This window comes from Euwallacea fornicatus, chromosome 19, assembly GCF_040115645.1.
Source record: "Euwallacea fornicatus isolate EFF26 chromosome 19, ASM4011564v1, whole genome shotgun sequence".
In the NCBI taxonomy this organism is placed as follows: Eukaryota; Metazoa; Arthropoda; class Insecta; order Coleoptera; family Curculionidae; genus Euwallacea; species Euwallacea fornicatus.
Window position 1 is genome coordinate 2236738 of NC_089559.1, and position 23149 is coordinate 2259886.

Here is a 23149-nt window from a genome sequence, read left to right on the forward strand (position 1 = left end):
CAGTACCGTGTGACTTTTACCTTTTAAAAGTACAATCTAACGTCGTTGTAACATATACAAACGCGTATTTTGCTTAAGTACCTTCAGCGTAGAATTTTCAGCATTTGCGCAGAAGTAAGTCCAGGGTGTCCAGTTTTCGACACTTTTGCAGGGTATCTCCGTTATTATTGCAGTTCGAGGGTTGGGGTCTTCGCAAACGCCTGTCACTTTCTTGTTAAACAAACGATACCGCAAACCCAGTAAGTTTTTGAGATACGACGAAATTGAAAATTGTGCCTTTTCAGACACTTCTTGTCATTCAGTTATCTTATAATTTATAGACTACAGTAGCTGCAAAAAGTGTTTGCACCCCACGATTTTTTTGATTTCTGAATTTATTATTTTAAATTAAAAAAAAAAACATTTTAAATATAAAAAGTGTATTAAATAATTATATTTTCTCTGTCAAAAGACAGTTTCTACAAATTGTATATTAAAAAAAGAACAAAAGGAAATTATGTAAACTGCTTGGACTAAAGACTTTGCACATGCATTTGCTTGGATTTATTTATTTATTTATTGGTGTATTAGGAATTTCTTTTTTTTCCATCGATATCGTTAAAATATACGAAATTTCAAATAACTTAGAGGTAATTTTCAAAATAATTCAGTTCGCAAATATGGTAAAAACAAGAAAATTAAGTGCTGACACAAGGGCAAACGTCATTTTACTTAGAAATCAAGGAAACTTTTATCGGGAAATTGCTGATTACCTTGAGTTAAACTTTTTCACTGTCCGATGCATTATCAAAAGGTACGAGGAGCGTGGTACAACCGAAAATAAGATGCGCAAGGGACGTCCACGCAAGCTTAATTTGAAATCACTAAGAAAAACAAAAAATAAAGCTCTGAAAAATCCTACCATAAACGCATGAAATATGATTCAAACTATTACTGCACTCTAGGTTAGTAAAAGAACAATCGGAAATTCTTTAAATTCGGGAGGCCTCTGTGGTAGAGCTCCTCGGGGAAAACCATATATCAGTGAAGAAAACCGTAAGGAGCACCTGGCCTTTGCAAAGAAACATGTCAGCTCACACAGCGAAAACTGGACAGCATGTACAGTGAATATGGAACGATATAATTCACAAGTTGCCTTATTTTGCGATAATTCACGCTCAATTTCATTCCCATGTTACCTGCAATAATCATTTGCAAGCAATTGCAAGCGATGATCGTAAAGCAGAGTTGTGTGCCAATTTCCATTTTGTAATTTAATTAATTAATTCGTGTTTATTGCGTAAACACTAAAAATTACAAACTTAAGCGTATTTGCCTCAGCAGCCAAGCACTGGTCCTGGATTCGCTCAAGACTCGCAAATTAGTAAACGTTGCAAAATAAGTAGAAAAGGTCTTAGAGTGAGGTTGGTATTGGTTCCCCAGTGCTTGGCGCGATTGCACAATAAACACTGAAGCCGGACTGAACGATGTTTGACAAACATTTGATAAATTAGACCATGCCGATCGGGTAACTCTCACGTTATTAATGATTTTAGCAAATACCTGCTTTTCGATGCCTCATTAGTGGCAATTTCCATGTGATTTAGGCCGCAATGTTCAATAAATTGCGGCGGTAATGACTTATTTTTACATCATCTCGTATCAGAGTCACATTAAGATTGGCGACAAAGCTCTTTGAAAACATAAGAATAAATCAGAGTAATTCGGACAAACCTCGTTATTTATCGAATTTTTCGCCGCAAACAGGGGAAAAACAGACGAAAACATTGTGAATTACTTACGTTTGAATCTGCGATTTTGGGGGTATATTCCCCCTGCCGTCCACCATTATTTTCACGTGGTCGATGCCCTTTGCTCCAAATTCCTTCTGAAAAATAAATGTCTCTTAACTGTTATTGTACTCGTACAAAGTAGTTAATCGATATCAAGCTCCCATTACGTTTGTGAAATACATCGGGTAAAGAGTTTTTACTTTCAAGCTCAAATAAACCCAGCATTAGATGCAATATATTTGGACACCCCTATAATGTTAGAATACAAAATCGGAGTCGTTTTACTTTCAACTAGCCAGGTAACGCTCTATCTCTTTTCTAATTTAACTAACTCGACGAATCTGATTAAGTCCCAAAACGTTTCTGTGTTCGAGACCTGAAATTCGCGTCGGCTTTGTTCCTCGAGTGCCGTGTTCCCACGTACACCCTCTTGACAGAAAAGTCCTGTCCCAAGTGCTTGAAAACCTCTAGAACGGCTACGGTTAACAGTCAAAATAGTTCATTTCCGGACGCAGTAAATCACTTTTCTCGTTAAAGATGAGCCGTATTCTCACACATACCTTTCCCCTGTAAATTGCCACTTCGAGAGGTTATATGGAAGTTTTCACCAAAATTCCCTACCGGGAGGGTTTAGTGAACTTTGCTATGATTAAAATTTTCTATAGAATCATGAGAATACCCGAAAACGTTGGAGTGCCTCCTGCTACAATTTCGTTCCATAAAGGAGATATCTATAGCGAACTAATTGGTCTGGCCGTGTGCATGTCAGCAGGCTCTTATACAATAATTTAGATCGTTTTATTCTCTTCGTTAATATGCGATCTACCTTCAGCCCATACATAATGTATGAGATCGAATTAATGACGGAGTACTTTAATGGACTGTGTAATTAAAAACTTTTCAATATTGTGCTTTAAGGTAACCACCGCAAATGTCTGGTCTGGAGCGACGTTTTCAGGGCACTCGACCGACTAAAGAGCACCACATTAGGTGGTGCCTCTCTCAACTGAACCCTACCATTAACAAATCAGCGCCTAAAGCCCATATCAACGAGGATTGTTTTTCAAACTAATAGAATCGTTTATATTAGGTTACAAACCTATTATTATGGATGTCAAGCCAAATTACCAAAGAGTCGGATTTGTTTATAAGGCCATTGTATTCGAATAACGATGTAACTGTCCGTCAAAGTTAAATGCCGTTCATTCTGGAGTAGCATACATGAGTGTTATTTGAATGGGTTATGAAAGAATGTTAAATCTGAATTAAACTTTTATTTAAATTAGTTAAAAGTTGCTTGGGTGGAAGATAATGGGATGCTTGAGAGCGTCTCATATGGTAGTTAACAGATGAAAAATAGCACATTACTAAAGAAACTTTCACAGAAAATTATTTTTACTTTTCGCATCCCTTTCACTACCAATGTTTCTCTTATATATATAGGTCTGCTTCCCACGGCGCATGAATTCAATTCGCGCATCGCCCCGTGGGAAATCCGACCTAATTTATTTTTAACCATTTATGAATTTTTTGTTATTTCAATCTTGCTCCTCCCTTCCAGGTTTTTATTGTAATTCAGAAGCCAAGAATATTCAAAGAAAGTATTTTGGAGCAGAGACTACATACCTGTTGATCATAGTAGCGATGGGTGTTAGTTAGATCAATGACCGTCTTCAATAAGGGCTGTTCCTTCAGGAGCTTTGCTGGGGTGAACCTGGACACCAACACAGGTAATCAAATATGATAGAAATTTAAATACTTCTTATTCGTTATTATTTAGGAAATGGGAATCAATAAATAATTAAATAATCTAAAGACCCCAAATGAAAAAATTGTGTTAACTGTTTTTACAATGTTTTGTCGAGATAATTTCTTAATTAGTTTCATAAAAATTGTGACGACACCTACTAGGAAAACCGATCTACGCCCGATCGCTTTGAAACGAGTATACCGCAGCGGAGCCCTGACACTCGTGTATTTATGATATCAATTAAACTGCTCCACAAAAATTAGGGATATTAAGATATTTTTAAAACAGTTTAGAGCCCGCAACAGAAAATTTTTAATCGTTATCAAAAATTAAATGAAAAATTTCTGTTTATGATATTTTTTAACTGATTTAAGCAAACCAAAAAAAATAATAATAAAGAACTTCTGCAAAATCGAAAATAACATGAAAACTAAATCTCGAAAATTCGGTGTATCGTACAGCTTTCCCTGAGGTGCACAACTGCTTCAGATCGTTTTGGCAGATTGTCAATGAGATGGTTCGTCTTGTTTTGTGGTAAATTTTCCCATAACTGCAGAAGTCCTCGAAGCTTTGGCATTGTTTCGGGGCGTGGTCGAAGTTCCTCAACGCTTCTTTCGAAGATGTTCCGGACCGGCTCAAAGGGGTTAAGGGCAAACGATCTTGAAGGAAGCAGTAAACGTCTGATACCTACATTTTCAATCCCACGATGTGGTCTGACATAATCGTCCAAAAATTTAAAATGTTTTCCTATGGCAGCTCGGAAATTTGACAGCATGTTGCTGATTATGTTCTCGTCACGGATTTGTGCATTCATGTTTCTTTCATATACGTACAACTCACTTTTCCCACCATAGCAAATTCCACCCCGGACCATTATTGTGCCCCCTTTAAAAACGTGCACTTCTGGTACAGTTCGTAAGTTTCTGCGTACTTCAGAATTTGTCCAGACATAAAGACATCAACTATCAGAGTGAGGGCCTAATCTGAACTCGTCCGTGAAAAAAAAACGCCACTATTCAGTCCAATTGATGTGCTTTGTTGGCCACTTTAGTTTTTCAAGTTTATTCTCTTGAAAAAGAGGAACTCTTCTTAAAAGGCGTCTCGAGACTACATTTACTGCTTATAAGTCTCCTACGAATTGTTTCAGACACAACTTGGACTACCGGCCAAACGCCTACATGTCGACAAGACGCAGTCCCTTCGCGCAGAAACTGTAATAAGTCATTCTTGCGCAGCCGTGTTTTTCTTCGGTCGCCCTCTGCACTGTCTTTCTGCGAGGTCTCCGGTTTGTTGAAACCTTGCTGACGGTCTGGATATCACACCGTGAGAAACGCGGAACAATTGGGCAAGATCCTGTTTTGAATCGGCCTGCGGCATATCCTTAATCTTGTTTCGTTCTTATGAACTTCACTTTTTCCGAACCATTAGAAAAATGTTCGAACACCTTTAGACAATCAAGTAAAACAGCAAGAAGCACCGAAACGGTGCAGCATGTGATATCAATATTTTGATTACACTTAAAGAAAAAATATGATATAATATTAAACTAATTTTTTTAACCATAAAACTTATTGCCGCTTTAAAAGTAATGCGTAAAAATATATTTCCTAACGTGCTATTCGTTATTTCTTAAGAATTGACCATATCCCTAACTTTTGTCGGGCAGTTTATTCCCCAAAATCGCTCGTTCGAAGAATAGTGTTATCTATGAGAAAAAGTTCGCTTGCGCTTGTTCGAACGCGCAGCACAACTCTTGAGCGAACAATAGTTTGCGCAGCGTGCCGCACACGCAACGTGAGCCTTGAGCGACCGCTTGTTCTCGGTTGTCTGCGAACGCAGCGTAAGCCAGGAGCTCTAATTCGTACGAGCAACGTGAGCCTTGAGCGAACGATTGTGGGCGCCGCTCGCTGTACACCCAGTGTGAGCCTTGAACAACCGTTTGTTTTCGGTTGCCTGGATACGCAGCGTAATATCACCATCAATAAATGTTCACTATCGCGCGTTCAGCCATGAGAGAACTTACATAACCTCATCATTTTGCATATCGGAAAATCATCTGTACGCATGCGCAATTACAAGGAAATTTGTTTTTATGTCCATTTTCTTTAAAATTCCCTTTTGAGACGAATAAATTAAAGGAGCCATTGCCGCTCATGTCGGTTGGCTAAGTCGACATTAAACCGAAAAGCCCGCGCACCATGTAGAACATCTTTGTATGCGCAAAGTGCAGTCTCTTCGCCACAATGTCAGAAGCAGTTGGCAGGCCCAGCGATAAGCTGATGAATCGATTATTGTAGTGGCCCACGCGCGGCGGCAATTGTTTTCTGCCATTGTTTTGTCCAGAGGCCATCTGCGATGCGTCTGAATTTATGGCCGATTTTTCAGATTTTAATTGCGAACGGAATTTTCGGCGGCGGCGCGGTCGCTTTGTACCCGAGCGTCATCTGTCCAGCGCTTAATTAAAAATTGACATATCTATTTAATGGTTAATAAGGAAACTGTCACTGTGGTATATGAGCCTTCCCGATGACGCGTTTATGCGACTCGGTTAATGGCGAGCATTACACGGGAGAGCTGACGTTCATTGTCAGCGACAGCGGTGACAAATATAATATTGAAAAGTGGACGACTCACCAATGACTAATTCGCAGGTGACAGTTGACTTTCGTGGTGGGCGACAGCCCTGGAATGCGTGCGTGTATTATAGTTTCGTTTTTGATTGGTCGGTATCATCGAAATCACGTGAAGCAATATCAATAGATGCGACAAAAAAACTGTGGCACATAACAAAATTGAATTAATCCGAAAATGACAAAATTAATCTACAAAAATCTAATTTAGATAATATTACCGCGATTATCTCCATCGGATGATCTGAGTAAAGGGCAATAAAATAGTAATGTAATAAAAGAATTAAAAACCGATTTAAACAAAAAACACGACGAACAAGATTTTTAGTGCGGTTTATTGTGGATTAAAGGTAATTATACACCCATTAATATTCATGGGAGCAACCAAGGCATTACCTAATGACTGGATAAAATATTGCCGGCCATGGTATAATGAAAAAATATATGTATTTTTATTATTATTAATAACCCTTATTGTCCGTAGACTAACGCCCTCGGTTTATCGATAAAAATGAGTGGTTACTTGAAAACGCTCGGGAAAGACTTGAAAATGGCGATTTAAAGCCCGAAAACGATTTTGCTAAGTGCGTTGCAGCATCGCTTAAAATTTCACATCAATCTGGACTATTTTTGCCTTTTTATTGCAGTCATTTGTAATTTTTTTTTTAATCCTTAATAACGACTTTTCCTTTATAATGGCAATTCTGGAAGATTGACAATTCCCGCTTAGTTAAATTTTGCCGTAGAACTTCTCTGGAGAATGAACTGAAAAAAGACGAACTCAAGAAATCGCTTAATGATGGTAGGGCCACGGTTTCGTTATTATGGTTTGATTTGTGGATTATTGTAGAACATCTTTAAGTGTTGGAACGCCCGTGATGACATCACGCCGCTTCATCAGCGCCCTTGGAAAACGTTGTCGTCAAAATCGAATATTCTAGAAGCGCATACAGCATAGCACACTTACCATTTATCTTCTGGAAGGTTAGGCTGGCACACATCCTGAAACAAACAATATTTTTAAACTCATGTAAAGTGAGCAGTGAAAGAAGCGGATTCCCCTCTTAAACCAAATTCGAGGACACAGTTAATGGTTGATATCATACAAGAGCAAGCTTTAGGCACGTGGGAGCTAAAAAAGGTGCGACCACACTTTAGGACTCTTGTTACATTATAAACAAACAGTTTGGTAATAACGTTTATTATTCTTACGACGTGTCGTTTTCCGCGGAGACAAAAGGACGCGAAAAATGGACCCACATCGTCTTAAATGGTTTTGGAAAATGATACCTTTTGTAAACCAGCTTGTTCAACACGAACCAAAATTATAGCGTTTCGTGTTCTACTTGAACAACTACAACACAATTTCTGAGTTTTAATTTTGAGTTCGATTGAAAGACCGGTGCGGTTACTGTTAATCCGCTTTGGATTACTGGGAATTGGTCTGGTTCTTCCGTTTCTTAAGTCAGCTTCTTAAAAAAGACATTTTAGCTGAATAGTGCTTATGAGCGTTGATAAGAATTATGCTTTAATCTCGTGCTTGCATGCATAATTTTTAAGCACTTTGGCGCCGCTTTTGCCCCGTCTCATCTTTCACTTTGTGTAATAAAGCCGGACCTCTGGCGAAGCCAATTTATTATTATGCCAAAATTACACGGGTTGAAATTAATATAGCCATTCTTTTCTCGGCCAGCTCATGAGACAGTGGGTATACCTAGCGCGCATAGGGACCTCGGAGTACGTTCTTGATTTACTCAGGAGCTCATTTTTCACGTTTCCTTCATTTCCCCTATCTACCGGACACCGTCTTCTCAGAGAGCGAATTCTGGACCTTAGAAAGGGAGCTCGAAAGTTACGCATCGGGCCGATGCAAAATTGACGATTTTTTTCACGCTTTTTTTTCGAAAAAATTGGCGTTTCGTTCGGGTTTATGTAGAGACCTAATTTTCTCCATTTCAGTGATAAAAGCGCGGATTGAAAATTACACTCACCAAAGAAAGCTTTGGCATCACTAAAATTTTCTGTAATAGAAAAAATTTTAATGGAGTTGAAGATCATAAGTATACCGCGTGACGTAGAAAAGAGAACACCCCGTAAAAACGATTTATTTTAAATAATTTTTGTATGCACGTTTGTATATGGAAACACAAAAAACTGTGAAATTTTCAGTCATATTTACCAATGTATTTACATAGGACTTATCAGCAATTTTAGTTTTTTTTTAACTATAAAAATTGCAATAAAATATCAACAATATGGCTGCAAAATATAGTTTATTTGTGTATAGCGTGCTTTTAGATTAATAAAATATATCTAGATGCAGAATGCAGCGAAATTTTCATCAATTGAGCGAATTTGAAAGAGGTAAAATAGTGAGTCTACGAGAGGCCGGTTGGTCATTTAAAGAAATCGCCACTTGATTGAACCGTAGTGGAAACACTATAGTGAGATGTTGTCGGGCACAGTTCCAAGAAGAGCAAACAGGCAATAAGAGAGATATTAGACCATCCCAAAGAACTACATAACGCCAATATCGCCGCCTTCGAATTACGGCCCTAAGGGATAGGTTCGCCTCGTCGAGGGCGCTGGCGGATCAGTGATTTGCTGAGGATGGAAGAACCATTAGGATTCGACCCATTTATAGCCGAATAAGAAGTTTTGGACCGATTTCCTACCGTCCCTATTCTGTGTTACCCCCCACCTTAAATCATCGTCAAAATCGACTTCAGTGGTGCAGAGAACGAACACATTGGAATCTGGAATGGAATAATGTCGTGTTTAGTGACGAATCCAGATTCTGTTTGGGTATGCATGATGGTCGTGCAATAGTACGAAGAGGACGGGGTGAAAGACGGGATCATCAATTTTCGATACAGAGGCATGTCCGTCAGACTGTTGGGGTGCCATTGCATATGATAGCTGGTCACTTTTGTTTTTCATTAAAGGCAGTATAATAACCCAACGATACGTCCAAGAAGTCCTGGAACCTCATCTCGTGCCTTATTTGGAAACTCTTGTTAACCCAGTTTTCCAGCAAGACAATACACAACCACTTGTGGCTAAAGTGACTCTAGACTTCTTTCAACAAAATTCAATCAATTTGCTACATTGGCCACCTCGATGTCCGGACCTCTCACCGATTGAACAGGTATCGGATATTGTAGGTGAAAGGTTGCATAATTTATCCCACCCCTACAAATCCTGGGGGCGCTATGTCATGCTGTCCAGTTAGCCTGGAATGAGATTCCCCAAGAGGACATCAATTACCTCATTAAATCCACTCCTGGACGGGTACAGGAATGTATATAAAACACCGCGAAGGACAGACAAATTGATTTTTTTTTGGTTTTTAACAATTTAATTTGTTTAATTCTTTAATGAACTATTTGTTTTAGCGTGAGAAACGTGCATACCAAAAGTTATTTAAATGCAACAATTTTTACGGGGTGTTTTCTATCTCACGTTGTATACAAGATGAGTAGAGGCAAAAAAAAGAAAACATTCTAACCCGACAGAGACTAGACGATAAAAACGTTTTAAAGTATTGAACACAATTCGTTAAACGATCATTTTTATTCCGCACGCCTGCGCAGTTATATACACCTCTAGAGAACAGAAAATTTGGTAAAAATTCGTCAAAGTCCAATTTCAACTTTTGACCGCATTCATATAGTTACGTTACACCAGCGATGACCATCCGTGAGAGAAGTCGCACGTGAAGTGGGCAGAAATCACGGTGATGTAGAAATCTGGAACCGCCATCGGTTGACTGGAGAAGCGAGAGATTTCAATGTTAACAAAAATTTTAGATTTTTGAATTTTAAACGCGATGTTGTCGAGAAAATTGAGACATTTTATTTGAAATAAATAAGTTAATGACCTTCGAAACAATGCAATTTCAGAGGCGCGCTTCGAGGGTTGCAAAAGACTTTTTCTAAAAATTCAAATGCGATCAAACGTAACTTATCGATTCTTTCTTAGCCCTAAAAGGTTGGTTCCGAAATTCGCAGCGGTCGGGAATATCACCGACTTCCGTGGAATCATGCAACCGTCAAATTTTTCCGAATAACTGGAAAACGGTAAATTTCAAAGATAGGACGTCTTAGATATAATCGACCTTAAAATTTAACGAAGAATCCGCAAATTAGGAAAACATTGGCGAATTCCATTTAAAATAACACAATTGTATATCGTCAGTCTTTTTGGGGTCATCCTGTGCAAGAAAAAATAAATTCTGAAAATAGGCCTTAGTGTGATGTGTAATTCTGCAGAAAAAAAACATTGTTAACTTTATTGGTACAGAAGCTAAGGAAGTCTGACGCACAATTACTTTTAAGTTAAGGAAAAGTAAAACGAATTTGTAACAAGAACAGAAAGATCAAAAGGTCGATAGTCTTTTCTTAGAAAATAAACAACAATTTTATATGCACTTTCGTATTTTTAGAAGTTTACATTATAATATATAATAAAAACCGATATTTTTAAATCTAAGGCCTCAAAGACTTTTTATTTTTTCAAGCACTTATTCCCGCGTTAATATACTTTTTTTGCTGGATCGATTACTTATTCAATGCACCTTCTGGTTGATTGACGGTCGTAAGTGAATACCAAAATAAAAATTGACATGAATTCGTGAGCCAGGAAAGCAATAAATTCCTGAACATGTTTCTATTACTTACTTAAAGTACAAAAGCTTATTTTGATACTTGTTGGAATTTCACGAACGTGAAGAGCACCATGTCGCCACCATGAAAATAAAGAAAACCGCAAAATTGTGGAAGCAGTCACCTACGCCAATGACATTTTTTATATTTCCAGAGGCGACAACAAACCTTTATATTAAGTTACTTCACAATTGTAATTTTTCGAATTTTTGAGGTCCCAAAGCATGTTTTCGGAAAGAATCGCCCTGCCACCGAGCACCAGCGGCGTCTCGTAACTTCTTGATCTGCGAATGCCGGGATTGGGCGACAGTTGGTAATTTTCAAAAAAGCCCGAATTACAAAATTTTAAAAGCAAAACGCCAACGATGACTGAAGGAAGAGAGTTGTCTTCCCTCGATCAATCTGTCTCCGAGGAGTCAAAACGATCGTTTGGAGATAGAGCGTTAAAAATATACCGCCAACATGAAAATCTGTTTTCTTTTCCCCGGAACAAGACAAACGACACGAAAAGCCACGAGCGTGGATTATAAATGGTTTTTAAAAATGGTTCTCACGATCCTTTTCGGTCCGAAATTGCCGTCGCCGTCGTCGTCGTGGGCGTCTGATGCATCGGCAAGAAGCGGTCTCGCCAAATACGACGACGACGCCACACCGAATTTATTGGTCACGTGAAACGCGAAACATACATACAACGTGACACGCCAAAGACAATTTAATGACCCGTTGTCCTTACTATGATTGAAGGTACTAGCAACACTGAGGTGTTTCCCCTCACTTAATGCTCTTTAGATAATTACAAATGTGCCAGCATAATTATCTAAAGATTTACAGCTGGTTGCCCAGTGACGGGACACGTAAACTTTAAACGCAAAAGAGGTACAAGCAACATGAAATTTCAATGGGTACGCCCCTGTAGATCGAGTATGGAAAGAATTCGGGTTAAAAGACTATTGGTGACCCACCAGATTGCGTCAGAGCGATTGAGTGAAACTGCAGAAAAAGCGGTGAGCACGGGCCAGTTCTTATCATTAAAGTGAGGATTTTAGGGAGGGAAGTTACTCTTTCATACTAAAAAATTATCTACAATACAATTGCGTATCGTTGGTCTTTCACCATTCTCAAATTTTCGATAAACGTTGACAATATACATTTTTATATGTACACCTCTGAGCTCTTAAGGGTTAAAGTTCGTACCGATTGCCTATCGGCCATCTTTTCCGTCAAACACCTCAAGTAAAGTAACAAAAAAAAAACATTTTTATTAACATTTCTAACTTAAATATTTCTATCTCTGAGCCGTCCGATTGCTACAATTCTGCTTTGAAACGGTTTGCCTTCGTGACACCAATATAGAGAAACAGTCTGAGAAGTGCAAATATTTCTATGGAGTTTGTGGGCCTACCCTCTCTTTCTCTTTAAAAATTTTGAGAAATGGATTCTAAATAACTATTGACGTTTTGAACAACAATGTTCGACATTTAGTCGCACACCCAACAGCAATTCTTGATCGTAATAAAGTCGGATGCAACGGACACTCGGTGATACGAAGCATCGAGAGATGTTGCTCTGAGCTGGCTGCTGAAATTTTAAGGGAGTCGGCCAAAAAGCAGCACATTTTTGATTTTGAAAAAAGAATCTTAAACGAACATGACATGATTGATAAACGTGTGGAATTTGAATTTCTTAATGGTACTGATATTTTTCGAATAACTGCCAATGATCAGTGTGAAAACGGTTCGAGTGATGAGTGAGAAGTCGACAAAAATGATATTTTAATCTCCACAGCTCAAGAGGCCCTTCCTGCTTTCAAGATCGTGGCGTATTAGATAGAAATGGTTTATCCAGAAAGTGAAAAATTTTTAAATGCGACAGATCTTTTGCGAAACAAAATGACTGATAAGATATTGAAATACCGCAAGGTGCACAGTCAAGTTACGGACTTGTTCCCATCCAAATATCGATTTTATTCAAGATTTTTGTCATTTTTGTTTCCTTGTTTAATATACAGGGTCATTCACGGCGAGCGTCCTATTAAAAGTTTACGAGGTTCTAATACAGTTAGCGATCTTAAAATTTAGATGCCGATGTAACGGACTATGATCTATTCAATTAATATAGTGGTATCGTTGAGAAATTGCCAGATATGTGTGTAACTGACAACAACTTCGTTATTTTAAATGGCACACCCTGTGTTTTATTACATTTTCGAATTGCCCGGAAGATTTAGGCCCCAGTTTAAACCAGATCTACCGGTATGAAATGAGCGCTATTTTGTGAAGATAAAACTCCAATTTTAACAAGAAAAAAAAAATTATTCAAAATATTGACCATTGCTTTCTGCATATTTTGACCACCTTTCTGGCAATTCATGGATACCACGCCAATAGAAATGTGCCTCTTTTGCATCAAACCAATTAGACACCCAATTTTCTACTTCTTCGTAGGAATCGACTTGTGCTGCTCAGCCAATGCGTGTCCCGTCGATGAAAACAAATGGTAGTCCGAAGGAGCCAAGTCTGGTGAATACGGCGGATGGGGTAGCAACTCCCAGCCAAGTGTTTTGATGGTATCCTGAACCGGTGTTGTTTTGTGTGCAGATGCGTTGTCATGGAGCAAAATTACCTTCCCGTGTCTTCTGACCCATTCTGATCGTTTTTCTATCAATGCATCGTTTAAATTAATCAATTGTTGTCGGTAGCCAACAGTATTAACGGTCTCACCAGGTTTTAAAAGCTCGTGGTGCACCACATCTTTCTGATCCCACCAAACACACAGCGTTGCCTTCTTGCCGAATCGATCAGGTTTTGCAGTCGATGTTGATGGTTGGCCCGAATCAACCCATGATTTTTTTCCGTTTAGGATTTTGAAAATAAATCCATTTTTCATCTCCAGTAACAATTCGATGCAAAACTGATTTTCTTTCGTGCCTTTGAAGCAAAATTTCACAGGTGTTTTTCCGGTCCTCCATCTGTCTTTCATTCAATTCATGCGGTACCCATTTTCCACACTTTTGGATCTTTCCCGTAGCTTTTAAACGATCAGAAATTGTTCGTTGTGCAACGTTTAACATTTCTGCCATTTGCTTTTGACTTAAAGTGTCATCTTCATCCAATATCGATTGCAGTTCGGCGTCTTGGAACTTTTTTGATGGTCTGCAACGTTCTTCATTTTGCACATCAAAATTGTTATTTCTGAATCGTTGAAGCCATCTTTTGCATGTTGCTTCTGATAAAGCATAATCACCATATGCCTCGACAAGCATTCGATGCGACTCTGCAGCACTCTTCTTCTAATGAAAGCAAAAAATTAATGCTTTCCGCAAATCATCATTTTGTGGTACAAAATTCGACATTTTTGGCACAATGAAATAATATATTGTTATTTGTTCAAGGCCTTGATCTGTACTAAATATGTTTGTTGCAGTTTGCATACCAACCAAGCAAACAAAAAAAAAGGTTTGTTAACAACAAATGCCCTATATCGAAACATTCATATCTTGACACTCACTTCATACCGGTATACCTGGTATATCATATGCCATGGCTGTGATGATCCGTTTTCGAAATAAAAGGCATTTTTGGGTTGATTTGGAAATAAACAGTTCTAAATTGGAATGCTCATTTCAACTATCACAACTAGAGAGCTGAAATTTGTGCTACAGCCTCTTATTAATTAATAATAATATATTTTTGTGATTAGATAGAAGACTTTTTATGAGATTTAAACAGAATATACATTGCAAAATTATTTAAAAAAAGCAACAATTTTGATTGTCTAAAAAATTGGACAAAAATTAAAGATAACTCTGCAGCAAAACGTCTAATAAAAGACTTGTTCAAGTGAAAAAAAAAATCATTTTTTGAAAAAAAATACAGAATTACCATTTGAAAAAAAAAGTTGCCCCTGAAATAATCTCAAAATGACGTTTTGGCTAAAAATCACTATCTTCATGACATGTCAACTTTTATTTCAACATTTTTTTCATACAATGTATCGTTTTTGAATAATCTTCAATCACAGCCCTAAATGGGATACCCTGTAAATACAAATATCAATTATCGATAGACAGCTTTCAATAGCGCCCACCCCTAGAAGTAACTGCGATTCTTGACAAAAAAGACCTTTGTCTTTTTGCACCCGACAACCTAAATGCCTCTTCGTCTTCAAAAGAACAAAACCCCAACACGAATGAAGACCTGAAGAAGCGGAGGCTCTTCAAATCATTTAGCAGCTGTCAATTCTGCACGGGGCCGCAATTTGTCGGTTTTAATCTCCGTTGCGTCTTGACGCCATTGACTGTCATGTCACAATTAATAACAGTGAGTTAAACATCGAAAGTCAGATATGATTTGTGTCGATAGCGCACTCGAGGAATCCTATAGAGGACGGTTAATTCTGGGACCCCCGCCGAACTCTTTTACCTGCCTTTTTTGTGTGATTTTTCTGTTTTGGGTATTAAATTGTTATTAATAATAATCGCAGCCTGTGAAAGACGCATAACTGTTCTTATTCATCATTTTTTAGTGATGATGACAGAGCTTTGAGACCACCTCCGAAAATTTCCATATTACACGTAGTAGAACGTAGAACACGGCCGTAACGGACACTCGGTGATGACGAACGGACAAACAAGTCCCATCCAAGTTGCTGTAGACTAATTCGTTTATAACAAACTCGGATATAACGAACGCTCGATTATAACACACGATATATATTATTTATAAACGATTATAACGCACTGTCGGGATATACTGCTGTGAGCGAGCTGCTGGAGATTTAAGCGAATGAGCCAAAAACCATCCCATTTCTGACTTTGAAAAAATTAACCTAAACGAACATGAATTGATTGATCACACATAGAAGTTACTGAATTTCCTAATGATATTGATATTGTTCAAATAAATGCCAATGATCGATATGAAAAGGGTTCGAGTGATGAGGAGGAAGGTGACAGGAATGATGAAATTTTAATCGCTACAGCTGAAAAGGCACTTCCTGCTTGGATGCTGACTTGTTTAGAAAATACAACGTTGTCAAATGCGAAAGATCTTTTGAAAAATAAATAATACATAACTGAAGAGACATTGAAAAACTATAAGCTGCAAAATCAAATTACGGACTTCTTTTCTACCTAAACTCCGATTTTATTTAAGATTTTTTGTTGTTGTTTTTTCGATTTTAACATACACGGTGAATTTCTCAAGTATCTCTAAAGTCAAGGTCACCTTCAAGCTCTAATCAAGGTCATTTTTTTAATTTTTTCAAATGAAAATCCCACATTTTTTGACAGATTCTGATTCATTATTGAAAACAAACATGTTTTTGCTCGAAACTTTTTTTTACTCAATTGATAGTTTTGAAACGAATCGACATTTTTGAAGAATTTCTCTTTCAACGAAAAATGGTCGTATCAATACATTCCACAGAAAAAAAACATAATTTTTGAACAATTTGATCAACGCATTTAGCGATTCTTATTTTAAGTGTCTGTTGGATATTAAACAACGTTTCTGATAGAATGTTACAGCAAGCTACTCTTGTTCTTTCTTTCATGACTACGGCAGTTGTTGGTACTTCATCGCAGACAATTTTTGCAAATTCCCCCTAAGAAAGAAATCGGGAGATGCTAAGTCTGGTGAACGTGCTGACTAGTTAACATTACCACCACGACCAATCTACTTTTGGCGAAACCTTTCATCAAATATTTCCCCAACAACTATTGGTGAATGGGCTGGGCACGCATCATGATGATACCTCATGGTCACTCGTTGATTTAGATTTATCTCTTCCAGAAGTACTGGCAAATCGTTTGTTAAAAAAATCAAGAAACTTTACAGCTCAAGATTTCCATCGACAAAAAAGAGCCAATTAAATGTCCACCCACCCCAAATATTTACAGTCCATAGACGCTGGATTTCCACCTTTCGAACTAATAGGGTTTTTCAATAGCACAAAAATGCATGTTGTGTCCGTTAACTTGTCCATGGTTTGCGAATCTAGACTTATCCGAAAACAGCGAGACAGTCAGGAGCAATATTCAAGAAAAATTATAATTTTGTCCGATTTTTCTTTTGAGTCCAAGTACGAAAGGTAACTCTGTTTTGAAAACGGTCACCATGTAGTTCTTGATGAAGAGAGAAGCGGTAAGGATGAAACTTATGATTTTTCAAAATTTTGCAAACACTGCTTTGTCATAAACCGGACTCTTCAGCCAGCTGGCGAGTATTTACATGAGGATCAAGTGCAACGACGGCGAAAATACCAATTTGATTTTCTTCATTTCCAACTATAGTCTTTGAGCGTACTCTTTTTTTATGTTTCGACACTTCCTGTTGTTCAAAATAGACCAACGATTTCTTTGACAAAAGTCCGTGATGGAACTACGTTCTGTGGGAAACACTGGGCATAAAGTTGCACAGTTGCAGCAGGACTCCTGCCTAATTCATTATGAGCAAAAATAATTTCGATTTATTCGTCTTTTGAAAAACACAATGCCGTTTTAAGTTGTTTATCATTCTAAAATTGAATTGAAGCCAAAAACCAGGAGTACTGCGATTTCAAAAAAATTTATCAAATATTTACTTATTTTGTTCTTTTTTTATTCTCTCTGTCGAATGCATTGAAGCAAGCACTTTTTGTTGAAAAAGAAACCTTTCAACCAAAACTATGTTCGTTTTCAACAATAAATCAGAATCTGTCAAAAAATGCGAGATTTCCATTTGAGACACAAAGTTGACCTTGATTAGAACCTGAAGATGGCCTTGAATCGAAACAGTGATAATATTCTCCGTTCACACATACGCTGCTTTGTTTCAACATTTTTTTCCGAAAACTGTAACTTCAGGGACATTCACGTGACACACATAGAAACTCGCCCTGTATACCTATTTACTACAACGGAAAATTTTACAATGTGGCAATTAGTTAAAGCAAAAGATTTGAATCGACAAACTCTCTTTCCTCGGACGCCTACAACGAACGACAGGCCGGGTCCCTTGGAGGTTCGTTACGGCCGAATTCTACTGTACCTGTGTGCCATGACGCAATCAATACCAATTCTAATACGCAAAAATGCGTCTACTATTAAGTAGTTTGGAGTTTTGTTCATAGCCGAGCATTATTATTTTACGAAAGTGATTAAAGCACTTTACAGCGAAAAGCAATTAGATGGACCTCTCGACTCCATTAGTTCAAGAGACTTGGGAGTGTTGTGTTTTTCATGCCAAAGAAAAGTGGAGAAATCGGAATTCGTATGGAATTTTGTTTGATCTCGAGACGATATGACACCGCCACGGGGGGATTTTTATTGCACTCGCGAACCTGTGGTGAAACTCCCCTTTGACGACTAGAAAATCAAGCGATTTTAACGATTAGGGACCTTCCAGCGGTTTTTCTTTTAAACTCGCCTTTTGCGTAATATAATACAATCGAGAAATAAATACTCGGAATTCTAACCACATCAAACAACAATTTTATCACTTATCGTAAAAATCAGCATTGATGAACGTGTCGAGTGTGCTCATGAGTACTTGAAAGTATCCGAAAATAAATTTTATTTGGACGTTATGTAACGCTTACCAGGGGTGGAAAAGCAAACGTTCTTCCTGCTTGAAAAGCTCTTTTGCCTCGTTGAATTCTAAAGACCCATATGCTTCTATTGTTATCATTATTATTATTATTATTATTATTATTATTATTATTATTATTATTATTTAACAGTATCTATTTAGTCCCAGCAAGGCATTCCGCACGACCGTTCCAAATCTGGGTTTTAATACGTCAATGATTGACGGGTATTCTCGTGGGCCTTGTAACAATACCGACAATATCGAACGTGGGGTAGGAATGTGGCCCCGCTAACTTTAACGAGGAAATACGCGTCCCCGTTGATAAAATGTACAATGATCGCGACTATAGAGAAAAAATTACTATGCAGAAAGCAGCAATTAATATTGCGGACTTGTACGAGGAACCTCCCATGTAGAAACCAGCCATAATTTTTGCTAATTTAATGCCTAACACACACACATAAAGATATATGTTACATAAATGCGGCATTATAAAATGAGCTTTAATGGCTAGTTTTAAGCAGTGTCTGCTACTGAAGAGGCGACTCAAACTTAAATTATGTGTCTGGGTTTACACCCCCGCAGTTGTATGAATTTCAGATTTTAAAACAATCACGAACAATTTGCATAAAGTATCTACTATTTAATGTCCTAAAGAGCAAATTATTACGGGTGGGAAGAACAGTTAAAATATCAGCGAATTTAGAATCAGGGGCGTGGCGGGTCATAAAAAACGAATTGAAAAGTCCGATAGTAAATTTATTTTAATTAAGACAGAAGGGATGCGGCAAACGAGGCACCTACGTCCTCTTGCAGAATTTCAAGAACTAAAGCAAAAATGTTACGTCACTGAGACCGCGGAAACTTCAACTGAAAATCTACGTGCAGCATCAAGAGGTCCCATAACGAATTGATTTTAAAAATCACGTGCGCTTGCGCAACAACTCAATTTTACAATATTTTCAAAGAACGGCTCCGCTGAAGAACCAAAAAAAATTGAGACAAAATTATGCAAAATATGTAAAAAACTCGAACAACGATTTTTAGTATCTGGGGCCAAAAACTAACAGGGTCGCTAGTTCAAATCAATACTCTTAAGCTGCGCCCCAAAACGACTTTAATTGAACCGCCAAAGAGAGGGGACGTTTCTCGAAAATGTGAAAAACTACAGCAACACAGATCTTTCCTGATCCAGAATTCTCTGGATCAGGTTAGTTCAGGTTCCTGAAGTAATACCCGAAAGGGTGGTTCCAAGAGAAGGAGCGGAGTTTTTTAGTGGGTATTACGACAGTGGAGTCCCACACTCCCCGACTGGCCAAACAACACAGTCGGGTGTGCGCAAAAGCATTTTTCTCCTCCAAAAAAAAAAAAATAAAAAAAAGGTTAGTTCAGGTTAGTTAGAATTCTCTGGATCAGGTGACAGATTGAAAAAAAAAAACAATACGCCATCTTTCAGATTCCAACACATCAACCATTAGAGCTTTAGCTTTTGCGTTTGGCACCTGAAAGCTCGTTTTGCGGCATGAAAATCTTGGAACGGCGACTCGTACTGCTTTATGTGTATTTAACGAAGGTCACGCTCCCATTTTGAACCTTTTCGAGGCCATGGGATGCGTACTTGGTCCACAAAATTTACATCTCGTCTGTGGGTACGACTTCGAGCGTGTTCGCCGAGCAGACCAGCGCAGCTCCGATGCCTCGAAAGCTCGCATCGTCGGTAAAGGGGGGCCAGAGCAGCTGAAGATGACTTTTATGACGCAGAGGAGGCCCCTGGTACTGCGAATTCGTCGTAAAAATAACATTTTTTTATGAGTTTGTCATTTGAGAGCTTTGAACGTTTCCTTCTCAAAACGACCTCTTTACACCTGGTGCAGGTGATCACTCAAAAATCGAGGAACGTACTGATTTCAAAATTTAACACAATATTCAAGATATTTGGGGCTGTCGTCCGTACCTCGCTCATGTTAAAAGTTTGATCTTAACGCATAACTTTACCTCATAAACCGGGCATTTCAAATTCGACCCTCACCATTGGTTTTCAGAAACTAGAGCTGATACGAAGAGGTTTAAATGGGAGCAAAATTGCGTAATTTAGCACTTTACCAAACACCAGTTTCCAAATTAAAATTTGCCGAGTACTTCCGAACATGTCTGAAAAAAAACTAAAAATCGGAGATTTCGTTTTTATTTATTTTTTTAAACGTTATTTGACAAAATAGCCCAAAACCACAAGCACATTTTCGTTGCCACTTTCTCTCAGCTACACGATGGCGTTTTCAGATTTGCCATCCGACTATTTTTTTGTCGAAAAATTCAATATCAAGTCTATAACAAAAACCAAATTGATGATGAAAGCCGAATGACGAAACGTAGGATGGTACATCTGAAAGCGTCATCGTGCAGCTGAGAAAAAGTGGCAATGAAAACGTGCTTGTGACTTTGGGCCTCCTTGTCAAATAACGCTAAAGAAATTAAAGCGAAATCTCCGCTTTTTAGTTTTTCGGACAACTTCGAAAATACTGGGAAAAGTAGAATCTTGAAAATGGCATTTGCTCAAACGCTAAATTACGCAATTTTGCCTTCCATTAAACTTTTCGTATCTCTTCGAGTTACCGAGATCTCGATGGCGAAGGTCGAATTTGAAATGCCCTGTATAACGCAAAAACAATAACAGTTTTTTTTGCCTTTTGCAAAAATCGCCGCCATTTTCTCAATTTAGAGAGAAATTTAACAATTTTGGAAGGGACTAGGGGTTCCAAACCCGGGATTTCCGGGGATTAACAATCCATAATTTCTTTGCGAGATCCCGGGATTGAATCCCCGAGTAGGGACGATAACCATGGTAACACAGATTACGGATATATTTCAATTTTCTGTTTGAGATATCTAGGAGAACAAGAATTACACGCACGAGTAGAAACAATATTTTTTTGATCGATGCGAAATCAGCTTTCTAAATAAATAAATACATATTTTTAAATTATAAAAAAAAAGTTGTTTTCCTGACCTAAATCATACCTTTCCAGGAAAAAATTTGCCCAATCATATGCAACATTTTTCGAAAAAAACATTTTGAAAACAAACTTATACTGCGTGAGAGAAAATATTACACACCGTAAAAATTGTTTTAATTAAATAATTTTTGGTCTGCATGTTTCTTACGATAAAACAAATACTTCATTAAAAATTTAAAGAAATTAAATTTTTAAAAACCAAAAAAAAAAAATAATAATAATTTGTCCATCCTCCGCGGTGTCTTATACATTCCTGAATACGTCTAGGCTTAGACCTAATGAGATAGTTAATGTCCTCTTGAGGGATCTCATTTCAGTGCAACTGGACAGCATGACATAGCGCCCCCAGGATTTGTAGGGGTGGGATAAATTATGCAACCTTTCACCTACAATATCCGATACCTGTTCAATCGGTGAGAGGTCCGGACATCGAGGTGGCCAATGTAGCAAATTGATTGAATTTTGTTGAAAGAAGTCTAGAGTCACTTTAGCCACAAGTGGTTGTGTATTGTCTTGCTGGAAAACTGGGTTAACAAGAGTTTCCAAATAAGGCACGAGATGAGGTTCCAGGACTTCTTGGACGTATCGTTGGGTTATTATACTGCCTTTAATGAAAAACAAAAGTGACCAGCTATCATATGCAATGGCACCCCAACAGTCTGACGGACATGCCTCTGTATCGAAAATTGATGATCCCGTCTTTCACCCCGTCCTCTTCGTACTATTGCACGACCATCATGCATACCCAAACAGAATCTGGATTCGTCACTAAACACGACATTATTCCATTCCAGATTCCAATGTGTTCGTTCTCTGCACCACTGAAGTCGATTTTGACGATGATTTAAGGTGGGGGGTAACACAGAATAGGGACGGTAGGAAATCGGTCCAAAACTTCTTATTCGGCTATAAATGGGTCGAATCCTAATGGTTCTTCCATCCTCAGCAAATCACTGATCCGCCAGCGCCTTCGACGAGGCGAACCTATCCCTTAGGGCCGTAATTCGAAGGCGGCGATATTGGCGTTATGTAGTTCTTTGGGATGGTCTAATATCTCTCTTACTGCCTGGATGCTCTTCTTGGCCTGTGTGCTGACATCTCACTATAGTGTTTACACTACGGTTCAATCAAGTGGCGATTTCTTTAAATGACCAACCGGCCTCTCGTAGACTCACTATTTTACCTCTTTCAAATTCGCTCAATTGATGAAAATTTCGCTGCATTCTGCATCTAGATATATTTTATTAATCTAAAAGCACGCTATACACAAATAAACTATATTTTGCAGCCATATTGTTGATATTTTATTGCAATTTTTATAGTTAAAAAAAAAACTAAAATTGCTGATAACTCCTATGTAAATACATTGGTAAATATAGCTGAAAATTTTACAGTTTTTTGTGTTCCCATATACAAACGTGCATACCAAAAATTATTTAAATGAAACCATTTTTACGGGGTGTTCCCTTGTCTATGCCACGCAGTATATTTTTAGACGATCACACTAGACCACCCTGCTTAAAGATATCTACGCACTTTATAGTGTTATCGTTAATACGGTTTCGCTAGTAGCGTACTTTTTGAACTTCTTTTTCAATTTTTATCACAAATGCTTAAAAATCTAACGAAAATTTAAGCAATAGAAAGATAATACAAACTGGAAAAAACCAAATTTTTCCCGTAAATTACAATTTATTGCGTGTCACGCTGCTTGGTTGAAGTGGAGCATACCGCTTTCCCATGTAAAACTT

General features: G+C 38.0%; 1 protein-coding gene and 1 long non-coding RNA gene across 4 annotated transcripts in view; one reads left to right on the plus strand and one right to left on the minus strand.

The window, feature by feature from the left end:
- Window positions 1-3473, plus strand: part of LOC136345455 (uncharacterized) — a 159297-nt gene extending 155824 nt beyond the window's left edge. For both annotated transcript variants that reach the window (XR_010733145.1, XR_010733146.1), the window contains exon 6: window positions 3334-3473. This is a non-coding gene — a long non-coding RNA (uncharacterized lncRNA). The remainder of the gene's footprint in view (window positions 1-3333) is intronic.
- Window positions 1-23149, minus strand: part of LOC136345452 (RNA/RNP complex-1-interacting phosphatase homolog) — a 50088-nt gene that overhangs the window by 16333 nt on the left and 10606 nt on the right. Inside the window, exons 3-5 of one of the 2 annotated variants that reach the window (XM_066293778.1) lie at window positions 7120-7154; window positions 3399-3486; window positions 1782-1864 (exon numbers count right to left, since the gene is read on the minus strand). In XM_066293778.1, the coding sequence (XP_066149875.1) occupies window positions 1782-1864; window positions 3399-3486; window positions 7120-7154 (206 nt within the window). Of the gene's footprint in view, window positions 1-1781; window positions 1868-3398; window positions 3487-7119; window positions 7155-23149 lie in introns of both variants that reach the window. The other variant, XM_066293777.1, reaches the window with a different exon arrangement.